The 21,505-nt window shown below is 47.3% G+C and overlaps 2 protein-coding genes across 3 annotated transcripts in view; one reads left to right on the top strand and one right to left on the bottom strand.

Annotated features, from left to right (window-relative positions):
* The window catches only part of LOC144110219 (proton-coupled folate transporter-like), a 129,963-nt gene that overhangs the window by 47,063 nt on the left and 61,395 nt on the right, over positions 1-21,505 (bottom strand). The gene's annotated exons all lie outside the window — the stretch shown is intronic.
* LOC144110866 (uncharacterized) lies at positions 7,474-8,352 on the top strand. Its single transcript, XM_077643939.1, is given in 1 exon segment — positions 7,474-8,352. A coding segment is annotated over 1 exon segment (879 nt).

Here is a 21,505-nt window from a genome sequence, read left to right as displayed (position 1 = left end):
TGCCGCCAAATATAGCCAACAGTGAAAAATAACATGTTTCGACCACCTGGGGTTCTTTAACGTGCACTGACATCGCACAGTACACGGGCCTCTAGAATTTCGCCTCCAACGAAATTCTACCGCCGCGGCCAGGATCGAACCCGCGTATTTCGGGCCGGCAGCCGAGCGCCGTAACCCCTAAGCCACCGTTGCGGCTGAAAAATAACATTTCCCCGTTTAACAGACACACTTTTCGGAGCGAATATTGTTTCAAAAAACTGTTAGCGCTTAATATAGTACACTTTAGAAGCTTCCGTTTTCGCATTGTGAAAAACAGAAACGTTGCATTGGTGTAGTCTGCTACTGCGGCACGCGCCCTATGTCCGTCCATAGGCTATGTTCTTCTCATAAGAAACTTGCTCGCTTTTCTATGAGAAAACAGTTTGCACGCGCAAAGTGCCGGCTCTCTCCATGTCCTGGCGCTGCGCTTACAGATTTTGCCACGAAAAACACGAATCAGGAAGCACGAACCGGTCCTACCACAAGCATTTAAATTGGAAAGCTGGGCTAGTTGGTGATCTTTAGATTCAAGACACATGCTAGCTAGCGCTGAAGAGAGGACAGAAGTGAGATGGACACCACGAACGCTAGACATCAACTGGTTTTATTCCAGACAGACACATTCATGTGGCTTGAAAGACCAATGTGGTGTACAGAATATCCTTGTCATGCGGGAATTGCTACATCGGCCAAACTGCCCGTCGTATGAGTGTTAGGCTTTTGGAGCACAGGCTGGCTGTCGAGGCACTATCAGGATCGGGACTTTTGGCGGCACATTGCAAACGTTGTAAGGATAAGTTAGCTCCGATATGTAATCAGACACAGGTAATTTTTTCAAGTTCAGATCAGAAAGAACGCGAAATACAGGAAGCATTCCTCATTTACATGGAACGACAGTCGTGCGTAAGCAACCCGTCCTTATCTTAGTCATCGAAAGAATTGCAATTCTTGAACCGGAAGGTGCCGTTGCACATGCGCTTTAGGTTGTTATCCTTTGTACATGCTTGCCTACATATATTGAATGGGTCTGTCTAGAATAAAACCAGTTGATGTCTAGCGTTCGTGGTGTCCGTCTTACTTTCTTCCGTACTTGTCTTTAGCGCTAGTTACCATGTGCCTTGAATCCTTCAAGTACGTGACGACCGTTTTCATGCTGAGAAGTGCTACATGCGGGTATTTGTGTGAATTAAGTCATGAAGTGGTATCGTCGTCCCTGCATGCAATGCGTGGCCACCGCTAGTCTTCGAAATGAACCAAACACAATCCTCGGCGAGTACGGTATATATGTTGCGCTAGTCGAAGTACATCGCACTTTTCAAAGAAAAACTCAAAGCCACAAAACACAAAAAAAGTACCCCGGCGCCCCGCGGCCCTCCGATTGTTGTAAACCGGACCCCGCTTGCGACGCGCGCACAAGCGTCCGTGCGCAGGCGCGGAAATCTGGCATGCACAGATATCTGCGCCCCGCTCGCGCATGCGCGGAGAGGCTCCAGCGTACACCCGTGCGCGTAGGCGCTCAGCCCTTACGCCTAGGATGTGTCCATCGAGTTGGGGCTTAAGAGTCTCCGTGAGAAGACCGGCATGCAGAGTGGTCACGGCGGCTGAGTGTTGTGGGGCTCAGGTTGCTCGTCCGGAGCGACCTCCCGCGACCAGTCGTTGAGCTTCCACCTCCCACGCAATCACGTGGGTTTTTTTCGTGAACCTCCTTTGCAACTTAAAGAAGCACATGTTACTCCAAAGTGAACAGTATAAATTTTGTAAAATTATTATGAGCTAATTAACCAATTAAGTGAAATACAAAAATACTCTGAGGAGCGCTACAGGGCAAGAAACAGTATGTCAGTTTCACCAAACTCGCGGTGCGGCACTGTTTCTTAAATCCTTGGTTCAAGTTACGTGAAACACACGGTATGTGTGTCTAGAAAAGTCTTGCTTGGGCTGGGTTGGTGATATACACAATAACTAAGACCGCCACCGCGGTGGCTGAGTGGTTATGGCGCTCGGCTGCTGGCCCGAAAGACGCGGGTTAGATTCCTGCCGCGGCGGTCGAATATTGATGTAGGCGAAATTCTAGAGGCAGGTGTACTGTGCGATTTCAGTGCACGTTAAATAATCTCAGGTAGTCGAAATTTCCGGAGCCCTTCACTACGGAGGCCCTCATGGCCTGAGTCGCTTTGGGACGTTAAACCGCATAAACCAAACCAAACAATAACAAAGGTTCATACGTGAGAAGAGCCAGTATTTTTTTTTTTACGTTTCAGCAGCGGGACCAGCCTTCGCCAGAAAAATCGCGAGCAGTGTAATACGCACAGGTGTTGATATTTCTGTCAAAGTGGAAAGAGGGCGCAGTCTCAGACGAGCGCATTGCAGTAAGAGCTAATCCCTGGCTTGCAGAACTCTCAGAATGGCTTAAGTCCAAAGGGCTTGAACTAGATGTCAAGAAAATCAAATATGTACTGTTCAAACCCGTATCAGACAGCTTGCGGCTTAAGTTTGAAGGTAATTTTCTTAATCATGAAAGATCGATCAAATTTTTGAGGTGTGTTTTTTGAGAATACTTGCTACAGTCCGATCGTGTAGATTATTTAAGCAGCAAGATTTCTATGTCTATCGGAATTATAAATAAGTTTAGAACGCTGCTACCAGTGAAATTCAAAATACACCTTTACTATTCACTTGTTCACTCATGCACTCATTATCAAATACGTGTATGGGTAACCACAGCACAAACGAACAAAACAATTTCTACTGCAAAAAAAGAGCTATACGCGCCTTTGCATACATACCCATTAGAGAGAGGACGAAACATTATTTCCTGAAATGAAGCTTTTTTTTTCGTTCAACAGACTTGCAAGAAAAAGCTTGCAAATCATGCACACATGACTCAATAAAGAAAGCTGAAAAAAATTTTGAAGACACATTTTCGCACACTCCATTTACAGTCTCCATCACATGAAATACAACGTCCCGAAAGTTCGAACCAACTACGGCTTTGAGAGACCGACATACCTCATACCTACCTTTTTCATTCCTATCCACTAATCTTGGATTTATCCATGGAACACCGTAGCGCTCAGCTATCTTAAAAAGCGCATGGTCAGATAACTTCTATAAACCTAAGTCCAACTCTTCACCGCACTTACTCAGTTTCATATTTCGTTCTCAAGACTATTGTGTCCAGACATTTGTCCCTTCGATGCCGCGTATTCTTATAAGTATCCCTTCTGTGTATTTTATTTTATAGGCTCATCGTTGTGGATAAGATTTGTGCGTCCTCAGAAAGTGTCTGCTCCACCTTTCTTTCAAATAAAATGAAATAAAAAAATTGGACGAGAATGGGATGCGAAACTCCTCGGGAGGGCTTTAACACAGGCAACAGAAGGAGTAGCATCCAGCAAAGGATCGGTCAGAGAAGAGAACCCGACTTCCGCACGAGCACAGTCGATAGCTTCATGGCGGCAAAGAAAATCCCAGCCCAGAATAACAGGATGGGAACAAGGCAGCATGGCGAATTCTATTGTGTAGAGGGAGTCAGGAATCAGAACTCGAGCGGTACACGCTGCGGACGTCCAGATGTGCTCAGCGCTGGCCTTACGTAGCGAGAGTCCAGCAATCGGACTCTTCACCTTCCTCAACGAACGAAAAAAACGTTTCGTGCATGACAGAAATCGCAGCACTGGTGTCAGCAAGCGCAAAGACTGAAAGGCCTTCGACATAAACTTCGATCAGATTAGCAGGTGATATGCGAGGCCTTGGAAGGTTCGACGGGGACGCAGTTCTCACCTCAGGAACTGCGGCACCTAGATTTCCTCTTGGGGCGACGTCGCATAGCAGAAAGGGAGCGGCGCCTCGGTGAACGCTGTCCAGAAAGAGCCGAATGGTCAGGAGAAAAAGGACGGCTTGATGGCGGCTCAGCAGGCCCGGAGTACTGACTCGTGGAAGTCCAGCACGCCGGAGCTTGAGAGCGTGGCGCGGAGACTGAGAGACGACGACTGCAAAGCCAGGCCACATGACCAGGCAAGCCGCAATTGTAGCAGATGGGCCGGCTGTCGGCGGTGCGCCAGGGAATTCTGACTCACTGAGCCGGTCGAAGAGAAGGAGCTGCCGCTCGCGCAGGTATTGGAGGCAAAGGATAGGTAGTCGGTCGAGGTCTGGTGACGACGTCCGCGTATGTCAGCAGACCGGCGACAGGTGGTGGCGGTTGGGCGGGCGAAAGAGCCTCGGCAACCTGCTCTTGGATGGCGTGTCGAAGGGCTGGAGCCAAATATGGAGCTCGCTCTGTAGGGCTCGGCAGAAGAGAGAGCTGACGCGCCACTTCTTCCCGAACAAAGTCTTTGATCTGTTCGACAAGGTACGTTGTTGGGCGAGTTGGTTTCCATATTCCATGACTACAGAAAAACGAACAGGGCGTAAAAGATGGACGCAGGCAGGTACGCAACACAGCGCTGACCTAAAAACGCCACAAAGGCGGGACCCTTCGAACCGCTCATTCAATGTGTCGAAAGAATGAGATGCTGTTAATGCCGTGTTTTACAAATCCAACAATATGTCAATGTTTAAGGTGAACACTAAGGCGAAAAGACTTCTGAATAGGCTAAATTTGACCAAGCCAGCAAGTGTGATAGATAGTAGCCACAACGTTTGTCTGCAGATGTTTTTCACAGCGAAAACCCGCAAGCCGGAGTGGCCGTTTCATTTGATAATTTCTGAAACTGGAACATGGCAGAAACATGTCGGAAATTTTTTGCAAGAAAAACGAAAGGTTTTAACATTTGACGACCCTTTCAGAGTGAAAAGTTCAGACGATATATATAACAGTGTTTCAATTACATCAAGAAACTTCGGCGCTTTTCAATTGATCTTAAAGACCTTTACTACACTAATCCTTAGGCTGAAATTGTCTTCTTTAGTCAGCTCTTTGACCAGTATGAAGCCGTTGCATTCCAGAATGAGTGCTCGATTTAATAATAATAATAATAATAATAATAATAATAATAATAATAATAATAATAATAATAATAATAATAATAAATTGGTTTTGGGGAAAGGAAATGGCGCAGTATCTGTCTCATATATCATTTTACACCTAAACCGCGCATTAAGGGAAGGAATAAAGGAGGGCGTGAAAGAAGAAAGGAAGAAAAATGTGCCGTAGTGGAGGGCTCCGGAATAATTTCGACCGCCTGTGGATCTTTAACGTGCATTGACATCGCACAGCACACGTTGCACCTTAGCGTTTTGATTCCATAAAAACGCAGCCGCCGCGGTCGGGTTCGAGCCCGGTGTAAGGTTTATGGCGACCGCCCGTCTGGTTCAGCTGCGTAGTCGGCCCGGGACGCCTGCAGCCGGGGTCACTGCACGGCGATAGGCATCTTGGTTCCCACGGCTGGTCCCCGCTCGGTTTATTGGATTCGAAACGGAGGATTCTGCTGCCGTTTGTAAACAACATTGTTCCCGGAAGATCGACCGTACTGCACGGAGGCAGTTAGCGACCGCCAAAACCGAGTAGGGGTGGCTCACCCCTTCAACTGTGCCTACTCGCCGGCGCCTCGCCCATTCGGACTTCCCGGAAGACGTGTGCGGCTTGACAGCGTGAGCACTGTCGTTCGGACGCGAAGACAGCGCTCTCTCTGGTGGGGGAGATGGTCCAGCGGCACCCTCTCTCTCCGGCGAGACATGTGACGGGGGCGTGTCCCTATGTGAAGTGGTGTGTGTGTACGACAGCGCAAGTTAGGCCACGCCCAACCTGGCGAAGACCTCCGCGAACCTGGGGAATCCTAGGGACCGGACCCTTTTAAAAACCGGACGACGAGTGCCATGAAAAGTAATCCTCGATCATCCTCAATCTTCTCAGATCCTCCGACCTTCCCCCATCACCCTCCAATGGGTTCCTAAATCTTGTAAATAATGTAAAATGACCCCCCCTGTACAGTTTCCTTCATAACCAAGTCCGACAACGTAATTCGGAGAAGGGACCTGCGGCGCTGAAAGAGTCAGCTCACTCAAGGACCCCTCATCTCCAACAACTGGTTGGCAGCAGCTGGGATGGACCGTGCGACATCGTACTTTCTCAACCGGTAAGCGTTTCGGCATTTCGCTATAAGATTCGCCAGGCTTCAGATTTTGATAGAATAATCTAGAATCACTGGGAATTAAGTGTATGTCAATTGAGAAAGAGTAATCTCACGTCATTTTGAAGATAGCATTGCCAAAGCGGAGAAAGCATTGTCATGGACCTTATGAAATTGTCAAAGTCGGACTTGCTGTTGTTATGCGAGGAACTGTCAATAGAAGTACAGGGCAAAATTACAAAACTTGAAATATGCAAGACAATTCAAAAACACGTAGATGACGATCAGCTGGTAGATACGTGGAATTTGGTACAGGGGGAAAAAAGAACAAGGGAAGCGGAATGGGAAAAAGAAAAAGAACGGCAAAAGTGGGAAGCTCAAAATGAAGAAAGAAATCTAAAACGATTGCAGCTTGAAAGCGAAAATCGAAAAAAAGGCGACAGTACGAGAGCCGGGTCTCCTGAAAGAGCAAGCGATGTACAATCATATAGAATGAACATATTCATGCAGCCCTATGAAAGTGGAAGGGACATAGGATTGTACCTGGGAAACTTTGAGAGAACTTGCTAAAGGGAGAACTTTGCTCGCAGTACATGGCCGCAACGGCTTCTGACACTGTTGCCATGTGACGTAGCTGAAGTCATAGCTAGGCTTAGCACACAAGACGCAGCTGACTACGAAAAAATCAAAGCCAGCCTGCTAAAAAGGTACCGGCTGTCAGCCGAAGCTTTCCGACAGCGCTTCAGGAACACAATGAAAAACGATAGCGAGGGCTATCCGGATTTCGCGTATGGCCTAAAGACGAATCTGCTAAGAGTGGCTAAAAGGAGCCGAGGTTTATGAAAGCCGAGACAAAATCATCGAGTGTTTTTGCCTTGAGCAATTATACCGAAGCATTCCCCAAGTGGTGAAACTGTGGGTTCAAGACGGGGAAAAAGTCGACACAGTTGAAAGGGCCGCTGAGCTAGCAGAGGAGTACGTTTCGCGCAGAATGTTGAGCAATGAAGAGGGTGCGTCACACGCTCGAAACGCGATGCGAGATAAAGGGCCTAGCAGAAAGACGCGAAGTGCTAGAAGTTCGGAGCAATCGGAGGCAACGAAGGTAGCGCCAGAAAAGCGTGAAGAACAGGCAAAGAGACAGGGAGCAGACAAAGCCGCGAAGAACGAGTTTGAGGCTAGTAGGCCATTTCAGCGCTACAGCTGCAATGGTGTCGGGCACTTTGCAGCCAAGTGTACAAAGCAACGTTTGGTGTTCTCGTGTGTCGAGGATAACGCCGAGAATCTAGAGCTCCTTAAGCCATACCTGCACGAGCTGCACATTAACGGGGAACCGTGCAGGGTGCTTCGTGATAGCGCCGCGACGATGGACGTTGTCCATCCGTCTTACGTTTCAGCGGACGATTTTACGGGAGAAGTCTCGTGGATAAAACAGGCAGTAGAAGAACACAGTGTATGCCTTCCAATAGCTAGAGTTAGAATTTGTGGACTGTTCGGAGAGCTAGTCACTGAGGCCGCTGTTTCGAAGGCCCTGCCACTTCAGTATCCTTACCTCTTCTCAAATCGATCAGACCAATTGCTACGCAACAGAGGCCAGAAGCTCGGAAGCGGGGTGATACAAGCTTTGACATGGTCGAAAACTCGCCAGCTCGCATCTCAACTAAGTCAGATTCCCGAACCTCAGGTAGCCAGACACGCACCAGCCAACATATCGTTGCAAACAAATGAGGAGGGAAGTGAACCAACGAGGAATGAAAGCCAGACAGCTGACCGAGCGGATGAGCGACCAGGGACTTCAACCACTAAGTCGGTAGAGGAGGCAGAAAACGCTGAAGGATCTGTTTTATCTCCAACATCGCGTAGTTTTTAGCTCCTTCTGCAGGTGAACAAGTAATCCCTAATAAAAGAACAGAAGCAGGATCCCACTTTGGAAAGACTGCACCTTACAGCTAAAGAGGGCATCGCGAGACGCAACATAACGATGCATGAGAAGGAAGGCTTGCTGTGCCGACACTACCAGGACAGAAAAGGCAAAACATTTGATCAGCTGGTCGTGCCCGAAAAATACAGAGCGGACATTCTGAGTCTCTGCCACGGAAATGGCTGGGCAGGACATCTGGGAATCAATAAGACAAAGGAGCGGTTATTAATGGAATATTATTGGCCGGGCTGTTTCAAAGATGAAGAACGCTACGTAAAATCATGCGGTGCGTGCCAGCGCGTGGGCAAGCCGGGAGATACATAGAAGGCTTCACTGAAAATTGTTCCATTGATTTCGGAACCCTTCCGCCGGCTTGTAATAGACACAGTAGGCCCTTTGCCTAAAACGAAATCAGGCTATATGTACTTGCTTACTATGCTATGTCCCGCCACAAAATTTCTCCAAGCAATTCCGTTGAAGGACTTGAGCTCCACAGAAATAGTTGACGCCCTTTTGTCAGTGTTCGCGAGAATAGGATTTTCGGCCGAAATCCAAGCCGATCAGGCGACGGTCTTTACAAGCGCCTTGACGACCGCATTCCTAGAAAGATGCGGAATAAAACTGTTACACAGTTCGGTGTATCATCCGCAGTCCAACAGTGTAGAGAAATGGCATTCGGTGCTAAAGCAGGTGCTACGCGCTCTTTGTTATGAGCATAAAGCAGACTGGGAGGATTGTCTGCCGGCCACACTTTTCGCTTTACGAACAGTCCCCCACGAAGCTACGGGGTTTACGCCAGCAGAACTCGTGTACGGAAGAGCCCTCCGCTCTCCCCTCCGAATGCTGAGAGAAATGTGGGAAGGGGCAGGAGAGAACCAGACAGTGGTTGAGTACGTGCTTCAGCTACTGGACCGCCTTAACAACGCGAGGGAATTGGTAAACCGAAATATGAAAGCTGCCCAGGAGGCCGCCAAGGTTTATTAGGACAAAAACGCACGCCTTCGAGGTTTCACCGCGGGCGATCGCGTGATGATCCTCCGGCCATCGAGAAAAAACAAGCTGTAAGTTCACTGGGATGGTCCAGTGGAAGTGTTGCAAAAACTTTCGGAGAATAATTGCGCGCTAAGGGTTCCAGGCAGGGGAAAGAAGGTGAGAATCTATCACTGCAATCTGATGAAACCGTTCGTGGAACGCAGCGGGATCGTCAATCTGACTCTAAATGAACCAGAAGAGTTGGACATCGAGAGTCAGGGTTGGAAGGGAGGTCCGGACGCTCGTGACAACGTGGAGAACATTCTGGCTATCTCCGTAAATGCAGATTTCCTAAGCGGGACTCAGGTCGACACGCTAAATCAGTTGTTGAGCGAATTCGCTGACCTATTTAGCAGTCGCCCGGGAAAGACACACCTCCTGACACACGAAATCGAGCTCACCTCTGAGGAGCCGGTACGGTCGAAACCCTACAGGGTATCACCGCGGCAAAAAGAAATAATGGACGCGGAAATTCAGCGCATGTTGGAGTTAGGGGTGGTACAGCCAGTGGAAAGTGACTATACCTCACCGCTAATTCTTGTTGAGGCCCTAGGGAAAGATCCTCGTCCCTGCGTGGATTATAGAAAGCTGAATGCTATTACCAGGGATCAGCTATACCCGATTCCCAACATAGAGGAAAGGATAGAAAGGGTGAGCGGCGCGAAATTCATTTCCACCCTCGATCTCGTACGGAGATATTGGCAAGTTCCCCTCTCAGAAAGCGCGAGCAGGTATGCCGCTTTAATCTCCCCAGCGGGCACCTTTCGACCCTTAATGCTTAGTTTTGGGTTGAAGAATGCCCCCTACAGCTTCTCGAAACTCATGGACATTGTACTGAAGGACCATGCAGTGCTTAGCACTCCCTTATTTAGACGATGTGGCTATTTTTTTTTTGGAAACCTGGCAAGAGCATCTAGAACAGTTTACGACAGGCTGGACTGACACTGAAGGGAGAAAAGTGTAGATTCGGTTGCGCTCAGGTGACGTACTTTGGCCACGTTGTAGGCGAGGGAACTAGGAGCCCCTCCGAGTTAGATTACCCCGATCGCAGCATTTCCGCAACCACGGACGAAAACGGACATTCGCTCCTTCTTGGGATTAGTTGGGTACTACCAGCGATATATTCCTAGCTACTCACAGCGGGCTAGTCCCTTAACTGACACCTTGCGAAAGGGAGCACCTACTAACGTAAGTTGGGACAACCAAAAAAAAAAACGCCTCCAAAAGCCTCAAGGAAGCACTCGTGTCCCGACCCATGCTCAGGACCTCTGACTATGGGAAAGAGTTCATAGTCCAGTGTGGTGCCAGCGATAGAGGGCTGAGTGCTGTCTTAAGCCAAGTTGGCTACGACCATGAAGAACACCTAGTTCTGTACACCAGCCGCAAACTGACCAGTCGAGAGGAAGCGTACAGCGCTTCCGAAAAAGAGTGCTCGTGTTTAGTTTGGGCAGCGCAGAAGTTGTCGTGTTACCTGTATGGAGCGAAGTTTGTATTTGAGACTGACTATTGTCCTTTAACGTGGCTGCGACAGATGTCCCCCAAAAATGGTCGCTTGCTCAGATGGAGTCTGGCTCTCCAACAGTACAATTACTCAGTGCGTTATAAGAAGGGGAAACTGCACGGAAATGCTGATGGCTTGAGCAGACTGATGCAAGCGGGAGAACTTAGAGGAATATCCTCCTGTGTGAGTGTTTTGTTTTTTTACTTTGTTCCGAGTAATCCGGCGGTGGCAGTTTCAAAAGGGGATGTTTCGCGCTCAGTCGGCAAAAAATTAACCCAAATTTAAACACATTTCTTTTAAAGTGTATTGTTGTGAATGGAAGAAGCCTGGTGATTTTTTGGCGAATTCCGAGCGCTTGCGGGTGGGGCAGTGCTTTGCTGTTTGGAACGTCCCACCTGCGCTTTCCTTTGTTGGTGGTGCTTATGGATCTTCTGCCTTGGGGGCGCTGATATTGCAATCCAGGGGACCAACGCGGACGCCATCTCATCTCTTCCTGCCCAGCGGTTGTCAACGCTGGAGATTCGAGATTTTTCGGGCCGCGGAGGAGCTGTAAGGTTTCTGGCGACAGCCCGTCTGGTTCAGCTGCGTAATCGGTCCGGGACGCCCGCAGCTGGGGTCACTGCACGGCGATAGGCATCTTGGTTCCCACTGCCGGTCCCCGCTCGGTTTATTGGATTCAAGACGGAGGATTCTGCTGCCGTTTGTAAACAACATTGTTCCTGGAAGATCGACCGGGCGGTACGGAGGCAGTTAGCGACCGCCAAAACCGAGTAGGGGTTGCTCACCTCTTCAACTGTGCCTGCTCGCCGGCGCCTCGCCCATTCGGACTTCCCGGAAGACGTGTTCGGCTTGACAGCGTGAGAACTGTCGTTCGGACGCGAAGACAACGCTCTCTCTGGTGGGGGAGATGGTCCAGCGGCACCCCCTCTCTCCGGCGAGACATGTGACGGGGGCGTGTCCCTATGTGAAGTGGTGTGTGTGTACGACAGCGCAAGTTAGGCCACGCCCAACCTGGCGAAGACATCCTCGAACCTGGGGAATCCTAGGGACCGGACCCTTTTAAAAACCGGATGACGAATGCCATGAAAACGAATCCTCTATCATCTTCAGATCTTCTCAAATCCTCCGACCTTCCCCCATCACCCTCCGATGGGTTCCTAAATCTTGTAAATAATGTAAAATAAACCCCCTGTACAGTTTCCTTCATAACCAAGTCCGACAACGTCATTCGGCGAAGGGACCTGCGGCGCTGAAAGTCAGCTCACTCAAGGACCCCTCATCTCCAACACCGGGTACTCCTGATCAGTAGCTGAGCTCCCTAACCACTGAGCCATGGCGGCGGGGATTTCCACACGCAGCTTTCTCGAATTGCTATATTGTTATCTAAACTGTATTTTCGCTGAATGGGATGGTGATGTATACATTCAAAAAGATGAAATCTGTATTGGTTCATGCCTTGCACTCACCCTTACTGGCATGTTCCTGGCTTTACGTAATCAAATATTGAATGAGTGGTTCGAAGGGTCCTGCGCTTGTGGCATTTTTAGGACTGCGCTGTTTTGTGTCCCTGCCTGTGTCCTTCTTCTACGTCCCGTTCGTTGCGCTGCATAGTCATGGGTTCGATCTGCTGCAAACACCAAGTTCGGATGTCCACCTCGAGGTTGCGATACCACAGGTTAGCCATGCTAGTAGGATAAAAAATACGTTAATTAGCCTTGCCGCATCCCCCGTTTGTTGTAGAGGCACACCCGTTCGTAAGACGCGAGCCAATCTTCGACATCCTGCTCATCGGTCCCGCTGAAGACGGCCGGGTCCCGTCGGCGAAGGCAGCCGGCGCAGGTGACAGCTGGGCCCACTTGCACGGCTTGATGTTGAACGTCGTTAGGCATCACAGGTGTCAGGAGAGCACGGCTGCGGAGTTCCAGGCCTGTAATGCCGCTCCTCCGCCAAATGTAAGACGGGAGTTTATTGAAAGGAACCGGGAGGGCGGGAGCAGCGGCGAAAACAATCCGAGGTCAGCCAGGTCGGGCACAGACATTCGCGGCGACAGCAATACGGACGAAGCGCAGGGCCACCTTCTTTGTCGTGAGTCATCTGCTTTGTCTTTGTCATCATCTTCTTTACAATCACCCCTGGGGAGAAGAGGAGCCATCCTGGCGACTTACGGCGACTGCAAGATGGAGGGGTTGTAGTAAGGCTTGAGACGCTGGATGTGAAATGGCTCACGGCGGCGGACATCGGTAGACGGTATGAAGAGGTCGACGACGTAATTAACAGTAGATGTGCGCCCCAGGACGCGGTAGGGGCCGTGACACTTGACGAGAAATTTCGAGGACAGTCCAGGGGTACTGCGCGGTACCAGAGCCACCCAAGCGTGCCAGGAGAGAAGTTCGATGTGGTGTGAGCGTTGTTGTGGAGGAATTTCTAGCGATACTGGGAGTCAGTCGTTAGTTACCGGGCGATTTGGCATCAATCTTCTGCGTTTTGTGCGGCTTCGGAAAAAGGAGTATATTAGGAAACGTCAGGCTAGTAAGTTAGAATGGTTTTTATTGCAGCAGGTGAATGACGGCCGCAAAGAAGGAAGGAGAGTAAAGAAAGGATGTGTCCTGCATTGCATGCACTGATTAGTTGATTACAGTTTTATTGAGCTGATATATGAATGGTAGGTCCGGCGTGCGGTCTAGTATCGCGGGATCTCTTCCAGTATATTTCTTGTTTAATTTGTTCTTAACTGTCAATAAACTTTCAACTTCAACTTCAAGATGCACCATTTCAAAAATTACAGCACCTTTAGAAGACAGATTATTAATTTGCAGCACTGGCAACGAGCGTAGGCTTAAGTGCTCCTGCTTTTTTTTTTTGAAAACCACTTTTCCCTTCTGTAAACTATTCCATCTACGGCACTGTAGGTAGTGGCCACGTCTGCGGTTCCCGGATCTGAAATGTAAAAGACTAGACGGGATAACAGACTGGCAGTTTGACGTCATCGTTCCCTCTTGAATAACACGTAGAGATCTCTTTCGAGTTTGCCTCTAGTGTTTTTCAAGTCGAACTGAAAACCTTAAATAATCGTGAGGTACTGCTGAATGGCGCCGATAAACTGCGATGAACTGAGCATCAGAGTATGCCCATCGAATATGTCGTTTTATTCGTCAGTTCTATGCAGTTTTATGCAAAGTTAAAGTGCACCAGAGCACCAGGAATTTGTTTTTATTGTAAGAGAGTGCCCTGACAGCTGCCAAAATTCGATCCTTGAGTTGAACTGTACTCCTCGAATCCTGGTAAATCCTGGTATTATTCCATAATTGCAGTGCATAGCACTGAATGTACTAGCTCTGTTATCAGAAAATCACTCAGAGTCATGCGACATGATTTGAGCGCAAACACTTTCATAAGCCTGCAGTGAGAAGGCAGTGGGCGATCGAGGCTCACATATCTTCGGATACTTTTGCAAGATTCACTTGCCATTGGCGCCTTGTTCACGCAACTTGCTTGCATAACTTTTCGGCTACTTTTCCGTGTCGCCATACCCGGGAAACGTAAGCGCACGCACGAGTGCGGACTTCGATGGCGCGTGATCGCAGCAGCCTCTGTTATGAATTTCCTAAAACCGTGCTACTCGACAGCTTTACACATCGAGCGTTTCCACTGCGGCCATTCGTTGCTGTCACATGAAGTACTAAGCTCCCACAGCTGCTCCGTAAGGTGGAGCGCAACTCATGCGCATCGGTGTAAATGCTGGCGCAGCAGCGAAAAACTGAGAATATTTTTTTGAAGCGACAGCTTCACTTCTCTAGGTAAAGCTGATTTCGCTGTGCGTTGCCGGTTGGCCTTCAAGTGAGCCAGAAGTCAAGTTTGGCTATGAGCCTTACCATATGTGGCCCACCATGGTGTCGCACACCACTAGACCTTTCGAATCGCCGGTAGAGGGCGGTAGAATAGTCACGTGACAATCGAATGACGTTGCGCGATGGAAACTGCATTTGTGACGTTAAACTGGGGGGAGTATATAGACCGCAGCGTTCATTGGGTGACCAACCTCTCGCGATCAAACATTAATATAATTGCTACCTGCCAGGTTGGCAGGGTGGGCGCGCTGCCTATCCAGTGTGCGGAACGCGCTCAACGTTACAGACGCCAAGCCACGTCCATTAACCCGATACACCACAGCTTTCGCTCTGTAACCAGGTTCAGCAGTAGTTGAGCCGAAGCTAATTTTTCTTCGTTCCCATTCCGTATGCATCCCATTCACTTCCCCGCTTCGCAGAAAGCTGGGCACAATCGTGGTCATCCTTCGGAATTGGCGAACCTCTATGAAACATATGCGTACACAAACGATCCGAACAATACAAAACGAATCAAGCACAACTGCACGGCTGACAGCACGGGGCGTGGAGCTGCTATGTCGCCGTCAGAGATGCTGGTTAAGCCTTGCTCGCGAAAAAGAAGGCTAATCTTTGATTGCACTAACGCATATTCCATTTGTTTTAAATATTAGTATAATTTTCAGTCGTGCAGATACGTGTTGAACTCTGGATGCAAATATACCACGCGATTTTTTGTAACTTTACGCACTTTCATTTAAAAGAATTCGAAGGATGATTACGATACTCCCTAATGCGAAATTTGAGCCCCGCTCTGTAAGAGTTTTGATTTTGCGGTAGGTAAATACCTCGAGATACGCGTATATGTGTACAGTTACCAAGCGCTCAGTATTTTAATGCGAAAGCCTTTAATGGCTTATACTCGCGATCATGGACCTGTCCGGCGTCCGTTACATCTAGCAGCTAACGAAAGCTTTTTCCATCCCTTACGGCGTGGTTCGGGTGTCCACAGAGATATGTGAGCCAGGCGTCATTTCCTTTCCTTACAACCAATTTTCATTTAATTTTCCTTCCCTTACGGCGAGATTCGGGTGTCCACCGAGATATGTGAGACAGGCGTCATTTCCTTTCCTTAAAACTAATTTACTTTTATTTTCCTTCCCTTATGCCGCGGTTCGGGTGTCCACCGAGATATGTGAGACGGGCGTGATTTCATTTCCTTAAAACCAATTTTCATTTCATTTTCCTTCCCTTACGGCGCGGTTAGGTGTGTCCACCAAGATATGTGAGACAGGCGTCATTTCCTTTCCTTAAAACTAATTTTCATTTCATTTTCCTTCCCTTAGGGCGCGGTTCGGTGTATCCACCGAGATATGTGAGCCAGGCGTCATTTCCTTTCCTTGCAATCAATTTCCATTTAATTTTCCTTCCCTAACGGCGAGATTCGGGTGTCCACCAAGATATGTGAGACAGGCGTCATTTCCTTTCCTTAAAACCAATTTTCATTTCATTTTCCTTCCCTTACGGCGCGGTTCGGTGTGTCCACCAAGATATGTGAGACAGGCATCATTTCCTTTCCTTAAAACCAATTTTCATTTCATTTTCCTTCCTTTACTGCGCGGTTCGGTGTGCACCAAGATATGTGAGACAGGCGTCATTTCCTTTCCTTAAAACCAATTTTCATTTCGTTTTCCTTCCCTTACGGCGCGGTTCGGTGTGTCCACCAAGATATGTGAGACAGGCGTCATTTCCTTTCCTTAAAACCAATTTTCATTTCATTTTCCTTCCTTTAAAGCGTGGTTCGGGCGTCCACCGAGATATGTAAGACAGGCGTCATCTCCTTTTCTTAAATTGTCCGCCGGGCAAGGCGCCGCGCCGAGCAGGCGATGGCGTTCCGTGGTCCCCTTGGCAACGCTGCAACACTCTGTCGCGTCCCAATCCAGACGCCTCCTGAGCGCCGATCTGGAAGGACGCCGCCTAAACGCTCTTTGTAGTCAGTCTTTAATAACTCTTTGAACCGGCGGCATGGCGGGAACGCTTACCAGTTTTCTTCTCGTTACGCAGGTCGTCACCTGGAGAGCATCGTTTGCGGGTGACCCTTCAGTGCCCACTTCGGATGACGGGGTGTACTTGATGAATGTGACCGAGGCACGTGTTCTTCAAGCGAGGATTTCTGGACGTGCCAAGTACCAACCGAATAAGGACTTCTTTTTGCTTCAAGTGTGCAACATTGTGTAACTGGCGGCAACGGCGGTGACTTACGGCTACAAATTCATCGTAGCGGCACTTCATCGACGAGATGTGGAACCGGCGGCATGGCGGGAGCGCTTACCAGTTTTCTTCTGGTTACGCAGGTTGGCCCTGTCACTAATTGTTTGAAGCGGCAGTATCTAGTTTTGCCGGTTCCACCCCAAACTTTGTTTACCGTACTATGTTCTCGTCGGTCCGGAACTGCCCGGACAAAAGCACAAATCAAACAAAAATTTTTCTTCTTCGGAGCCCCGCCTTCTACCTGCTGCTTTTATTAGTGTGTGAAGGGGACATAGAATTAAATCCAGGGCCTACTGAAAAACTGCTTGCGCAGTTGCTTGAAGGGCAAAATGCTATGACGGAACGTATAGCGCTAAGAAACCAGGACGAACAATGAAAGAGACACCACGAGTGCTAACTTTCAACTGAAGTTTATCCATTGAAAGTGCCTATTATGTTCTCGGAGTCTTTCATTACAAGAAGCAGGCTATCCGAGTGCACTCCTGGTAGGAGTAGCCGAAAGTTTGATCGAAAAAAACAGTCACCTGGTCAAAGCCCGCCCGAGAAAGATAAACGAGTAGCGGTGCTTCCGTATATTCACAAGACTTCGCATAACCTCAAAAAAATCGGGCAGCGTGCTGGAGTCAAAGTAGTGTTTTCAGCACCCGATAAACTGGCCAAACTTTGTAGGATGACCGATCTCTTTGCTGTTAAAAAAGAAACGTGCACAGTAAGGCACCAAAACAAACGTGTAGAATGTGCAGAAGGCGTCGTACATTCTCTGCCCTTGTCATGTGGAAAATATTGCATTGGTCAGACCGGTAGGTGTGTTAATGAAAGACTCCGAGAACATAATAGGAACTTGGAGAACGGCAAAGGAAACCTTCCCGAACACTGTTTGGATTGCAAGCCGGTGCGGTGCCATCCAGTTTTCGATGAATGCCGAATCATAAGTAAGAATAAACAGTAACTAACACGTGAGATTGTAGAAGCCAGACAGATACGAAAACTGAAAGATAAATGTGTTAGTGCAGCTTCTATCTCGCTCTCAAAGAAAGAAATTGAATTCATTGATGATGTAAATAAAAAGTAAGTCCGCGTTATATGGTGACTCACAGAATGATAGCCTGGTAGTATTTCTGCGATATTCAGCCTGTATGAGAACTTCACATGCAATGAATAAACTTCAGTTGAAAGTTAGCGCTCGTGGTCTCTTTCATTCTTCGTCCTGGTTTCTTGGCGCTATATGTTCCGTCATGGCAAACCAACTCTCCCAAACAACCACTCTGGTAAAATGCTATCATGGCAAAACTAACGTCCATGGAAGAAAAACAGAATAAGCTCACTCTTGATGTAACAGATTTGAAAGCTCGTTTTGTTTCTCTGGAGCATAAAGTTGCGAAAATTGATGGTATGAGTAGTGCTTAGACAGCTATTGAAGTTCAGCAGCGCCAGGATCACGGAGCACTGGCGAAAGTTGGCAAAAAGATTGATGGCTTTGAAAACAGGGAACGACGCAACAATTTGATATTTTATGGTTTTACCGATGCAGTTGCAGGAGGGCAAGCTTTAAAATCTGAGGAACTTGTATCAAATTTGTTTACCTCAAAGCTTGAACTTGGTGATGTCAGCATTGAACGTGCGCATCGAATAGGACCGTATCGTGAAGACATGCAGCGTCCAATAATTGTTAAATTTTCTTCTTTTAAGGCTTGTCAATCCGTGCTGTCCAGAGCACAGAAGTTAAAGGGAACAGATTATAGCATATGCGAAGATTTTTCGCGTTTCGTTCGTGATAAGAAAAAGAAATTGTGGGAGTTTGCACGGGAGCATAAGCAGCAAAGAATGAAGGTTACTTTGCAGTTCGATACGCTGCACTTAGATGGCAAACAGTACCAAGTAGATATCGCCACAGGGGGCGTGGTACAACAATGACCGCTTTGTACGCCTAAAGTTGTGCAGCCGCTTACCGTTATGGTTATCAACTGTCAGAGCATAAGGAACAAAATCGACGATTTTTTCAAGGTGGTTCGATCGATACGGCTTTCAATCATTTTGGGCACAGAGTCGTGGCTTGATTCTGAAATTGCGGATTCTGAAGTTTTTCCTGCTGGGTATCAGTGCTTCCGTCGCGACCGAAGTGTAAGAGGAGGAGGGAGTTTATACTTGTAAGTTCCGATATACCTAGTATATTGCTGGATTGTTCTGGTACTGATATTTAATGTGTTTTTTCGTAGAATTCGGCTGCAAAATGGGAAAAGTGTCATAGTTGGTTCATATTATAGGCCTCCTAGCACATCGTTCGAGCAGTTTTGCATAATGGCTGTGTATCTTGAAACGATTAAAAGGGATCATATTTTGATAGGGGGTGACTTTAACCCTCCACATATTAACTGGTCATGCAGTGAACCAAGGTATACTTCCGGAGGCCGACTATATGCGACTGACTTTTTTTGGTATTCTGGACGAGTACCCATTTACACAGTACATCCATGAGGCATCTCGAAATGACGGTACAGGTCATGTTCTTGACTTACTTCTTTGTAATATGCCGAATATTGTGTCCAATGTCCATATTTACCCAGTGTTAGCGACCACAATATAGTTGTGGCTGATGTAAATGTTGAGAATGTATCTGCTCCCAAAAAAGTTTCCAGAAAGGTGTATTCATATAGTAGGGCAAATCATAACGCAATAAATTCGGCATTTGAAACTTATTTCCCCACTTTTGATACACTAGCAGACGAACTGAATACTGAACAGTTATGGAACGCGTTTAAAGAAAAACTCTTTTTCCTGCGTGAAACTTTCGTTCCCATTCGAGTCTTGTCATCTAAACACACTAGGGATAAACCATGGTTTAACACTCAGCTCCGTACTCTACTGCGACATATAAGGGGAATGTACAGGAAATGTAAAAAAAATAATTTCTTGAAGACAAGAATGAGCTAAAAAGGTTGAAACTTAATTTTCAGTCTAGCTAAAGTAACTACGAATTCTTATTTCTCGAGCCTTGGTAAGAAGTTGGTAGAGGACTCGAAACAGTTTTGAAGATACGTTCGTCTCAATGGTAAGGCAAATACATCTATTCCTCCTCTAAAATATTCTCACATAATCGCTGACGATGATACGTCTGAGGCAATCACCTTTAGTAACTATTTTTCGTCCGTGTTTGGTCAGAGTTGTTCCGGCGTTGTTAATACGGTTTCTTACACTGAGGCAGCAGTGATGCCTGAGGTCACTTTTAGCGTGCCTGGTGTTCGAAAATTGATAGAAAGCGTCAAACCAGCTAAAGCGTGTGGCCCAGATGATGTTCCAGCAGCGATAATAAGGAACTGTTCGGCAACGTTATCGTTGTACTTTCACTGTTTATTTCGGACGTGCTTAGTTGAGAAAGCACTACCTCGTGATTGGAAATTGGCACATATGTTACACCTGTTCATAGGAAAGGACCAAGAAATGATGTTGAGAACTACAGGCCGCTGTCTTTAACTAGTATAATATGTAAAATATTTGAACATGTCCTTTATAGCTGTATAATGACACATATGGTTAAACATCTTCTGCATCCTAGTCAACACGTATTTCGGCAAGGTTTTTCTTGCTCAACGCACCTTGTTGAGTTCACACATGATATGGCTTTAGCAATAGATAGGCGTAAAGTAGTTGACTGTGTTTTCTTGGACTTCAAAAAACATTCGATGTTTTTCTCATGACCTTATTGTTAGTAAATTACGGGGCTATAAACTGAATGAATCTGTTATTGCAGGGATAGCCGAGTATCTCTATCTAAGACAGCAGTCGGTCGTTCTCAACGGTTGTTCTTCCGTATATGTTCCCGTGACCTCAGGAGTTCCTCAGGGCTCAGTTGTGGGCCCTTTTTTGTTTCTGTTGTATATTATTGATGTTACTATTGGCCTCAAATCTTCGTTCAGAATGCTCGCGGATGACTGTGTAGTTTACAGGACAACAGAAAATGAACGTGATTCCGAATACCTGCAGCACGATTTGAATGTAATAGCATCCTGGTGTGCCCATTCAGAAATGTCTTTGAATGTTAAAAAGTGTGTTCACGTCACCTTTACAGGGAAACGCTCGTACCAGTTGACTACGTATGCCGTAAGTAACGCTGCTTTAAGCACGGCTAGGGAATATAAATATTTAGGAGTTTATTTAACAAGTGACTTGAGGTGGACCAGGCACGCTAACCACATGAAAGTTAAGGCTGCACGTGTTTTGGGTTTTCTAAGACGAAATTTCAGCGAACTTCCATCTAACTTAGAAGAACAATTGTATTTCCCTCATGTGCGCTGATTGTTAGAATACGCATGTGTTTGCTGGGACCCTTATGCCAAAGAGCTGGCCAATACGCTCGAAAAAATACAAAATAGGACAGTGCGATTCGTTTTAGGTAATTGGGATCGTCAACATAGTATGAGAGAAACCAAAGTAAACTTAAATGGGAAGACTTGAAAGATCGTGGACGAAACCTCAAGTTGAAATTTTTTTTCATAATATCTACCATTCCAAAACTGGAATAGATAAGGAAAAGTACATCCAATTAAGCGCCATCCTACATATCCCAAAGAAGGGACCACAGTCTCGAGGTAAATGAATTTTCCTCTTCTGCCACCCTTTTGCGGGGGCACTGCTTGGAGCGGGGGGGGGGGGGGGGGGTGTTAAGAAATTATCGGTTAAGAGAAAGGTTAAAGAAACAGAGAGAGCTCTGTGGAAAACAGGGATGCTGACGAAATCAGCACTGGGAACATACCGGATCTTTAAGCAGGAAATTGCCAAAGAAATATCTATGACAATTGTGGGAGAAGCTCTTTGTTGTTTGAGGCCAGGACTGGAGTTTTGCGGACTAAGG

Source organism: Amblyomma americanum, chromosome 11 (genome assembly GCF_052857255.1).
Source record: "Amblyomma americanum isolate KBUSLIRL-KWMA chromosome 11, ASM5285725v1, whole genome shotgun sequence".
NCBI lineage: Eukaryota > Metazoa > Arthropoda > Arachnida > Ixodida > Ixodidae > Amblyomma > Amblyomma americanum.
The sequence above is the reverse complement of the archived record's forward strand: the minus strand, read 5'-3'. Positions and strand labels throughout refer to the sequence as shown.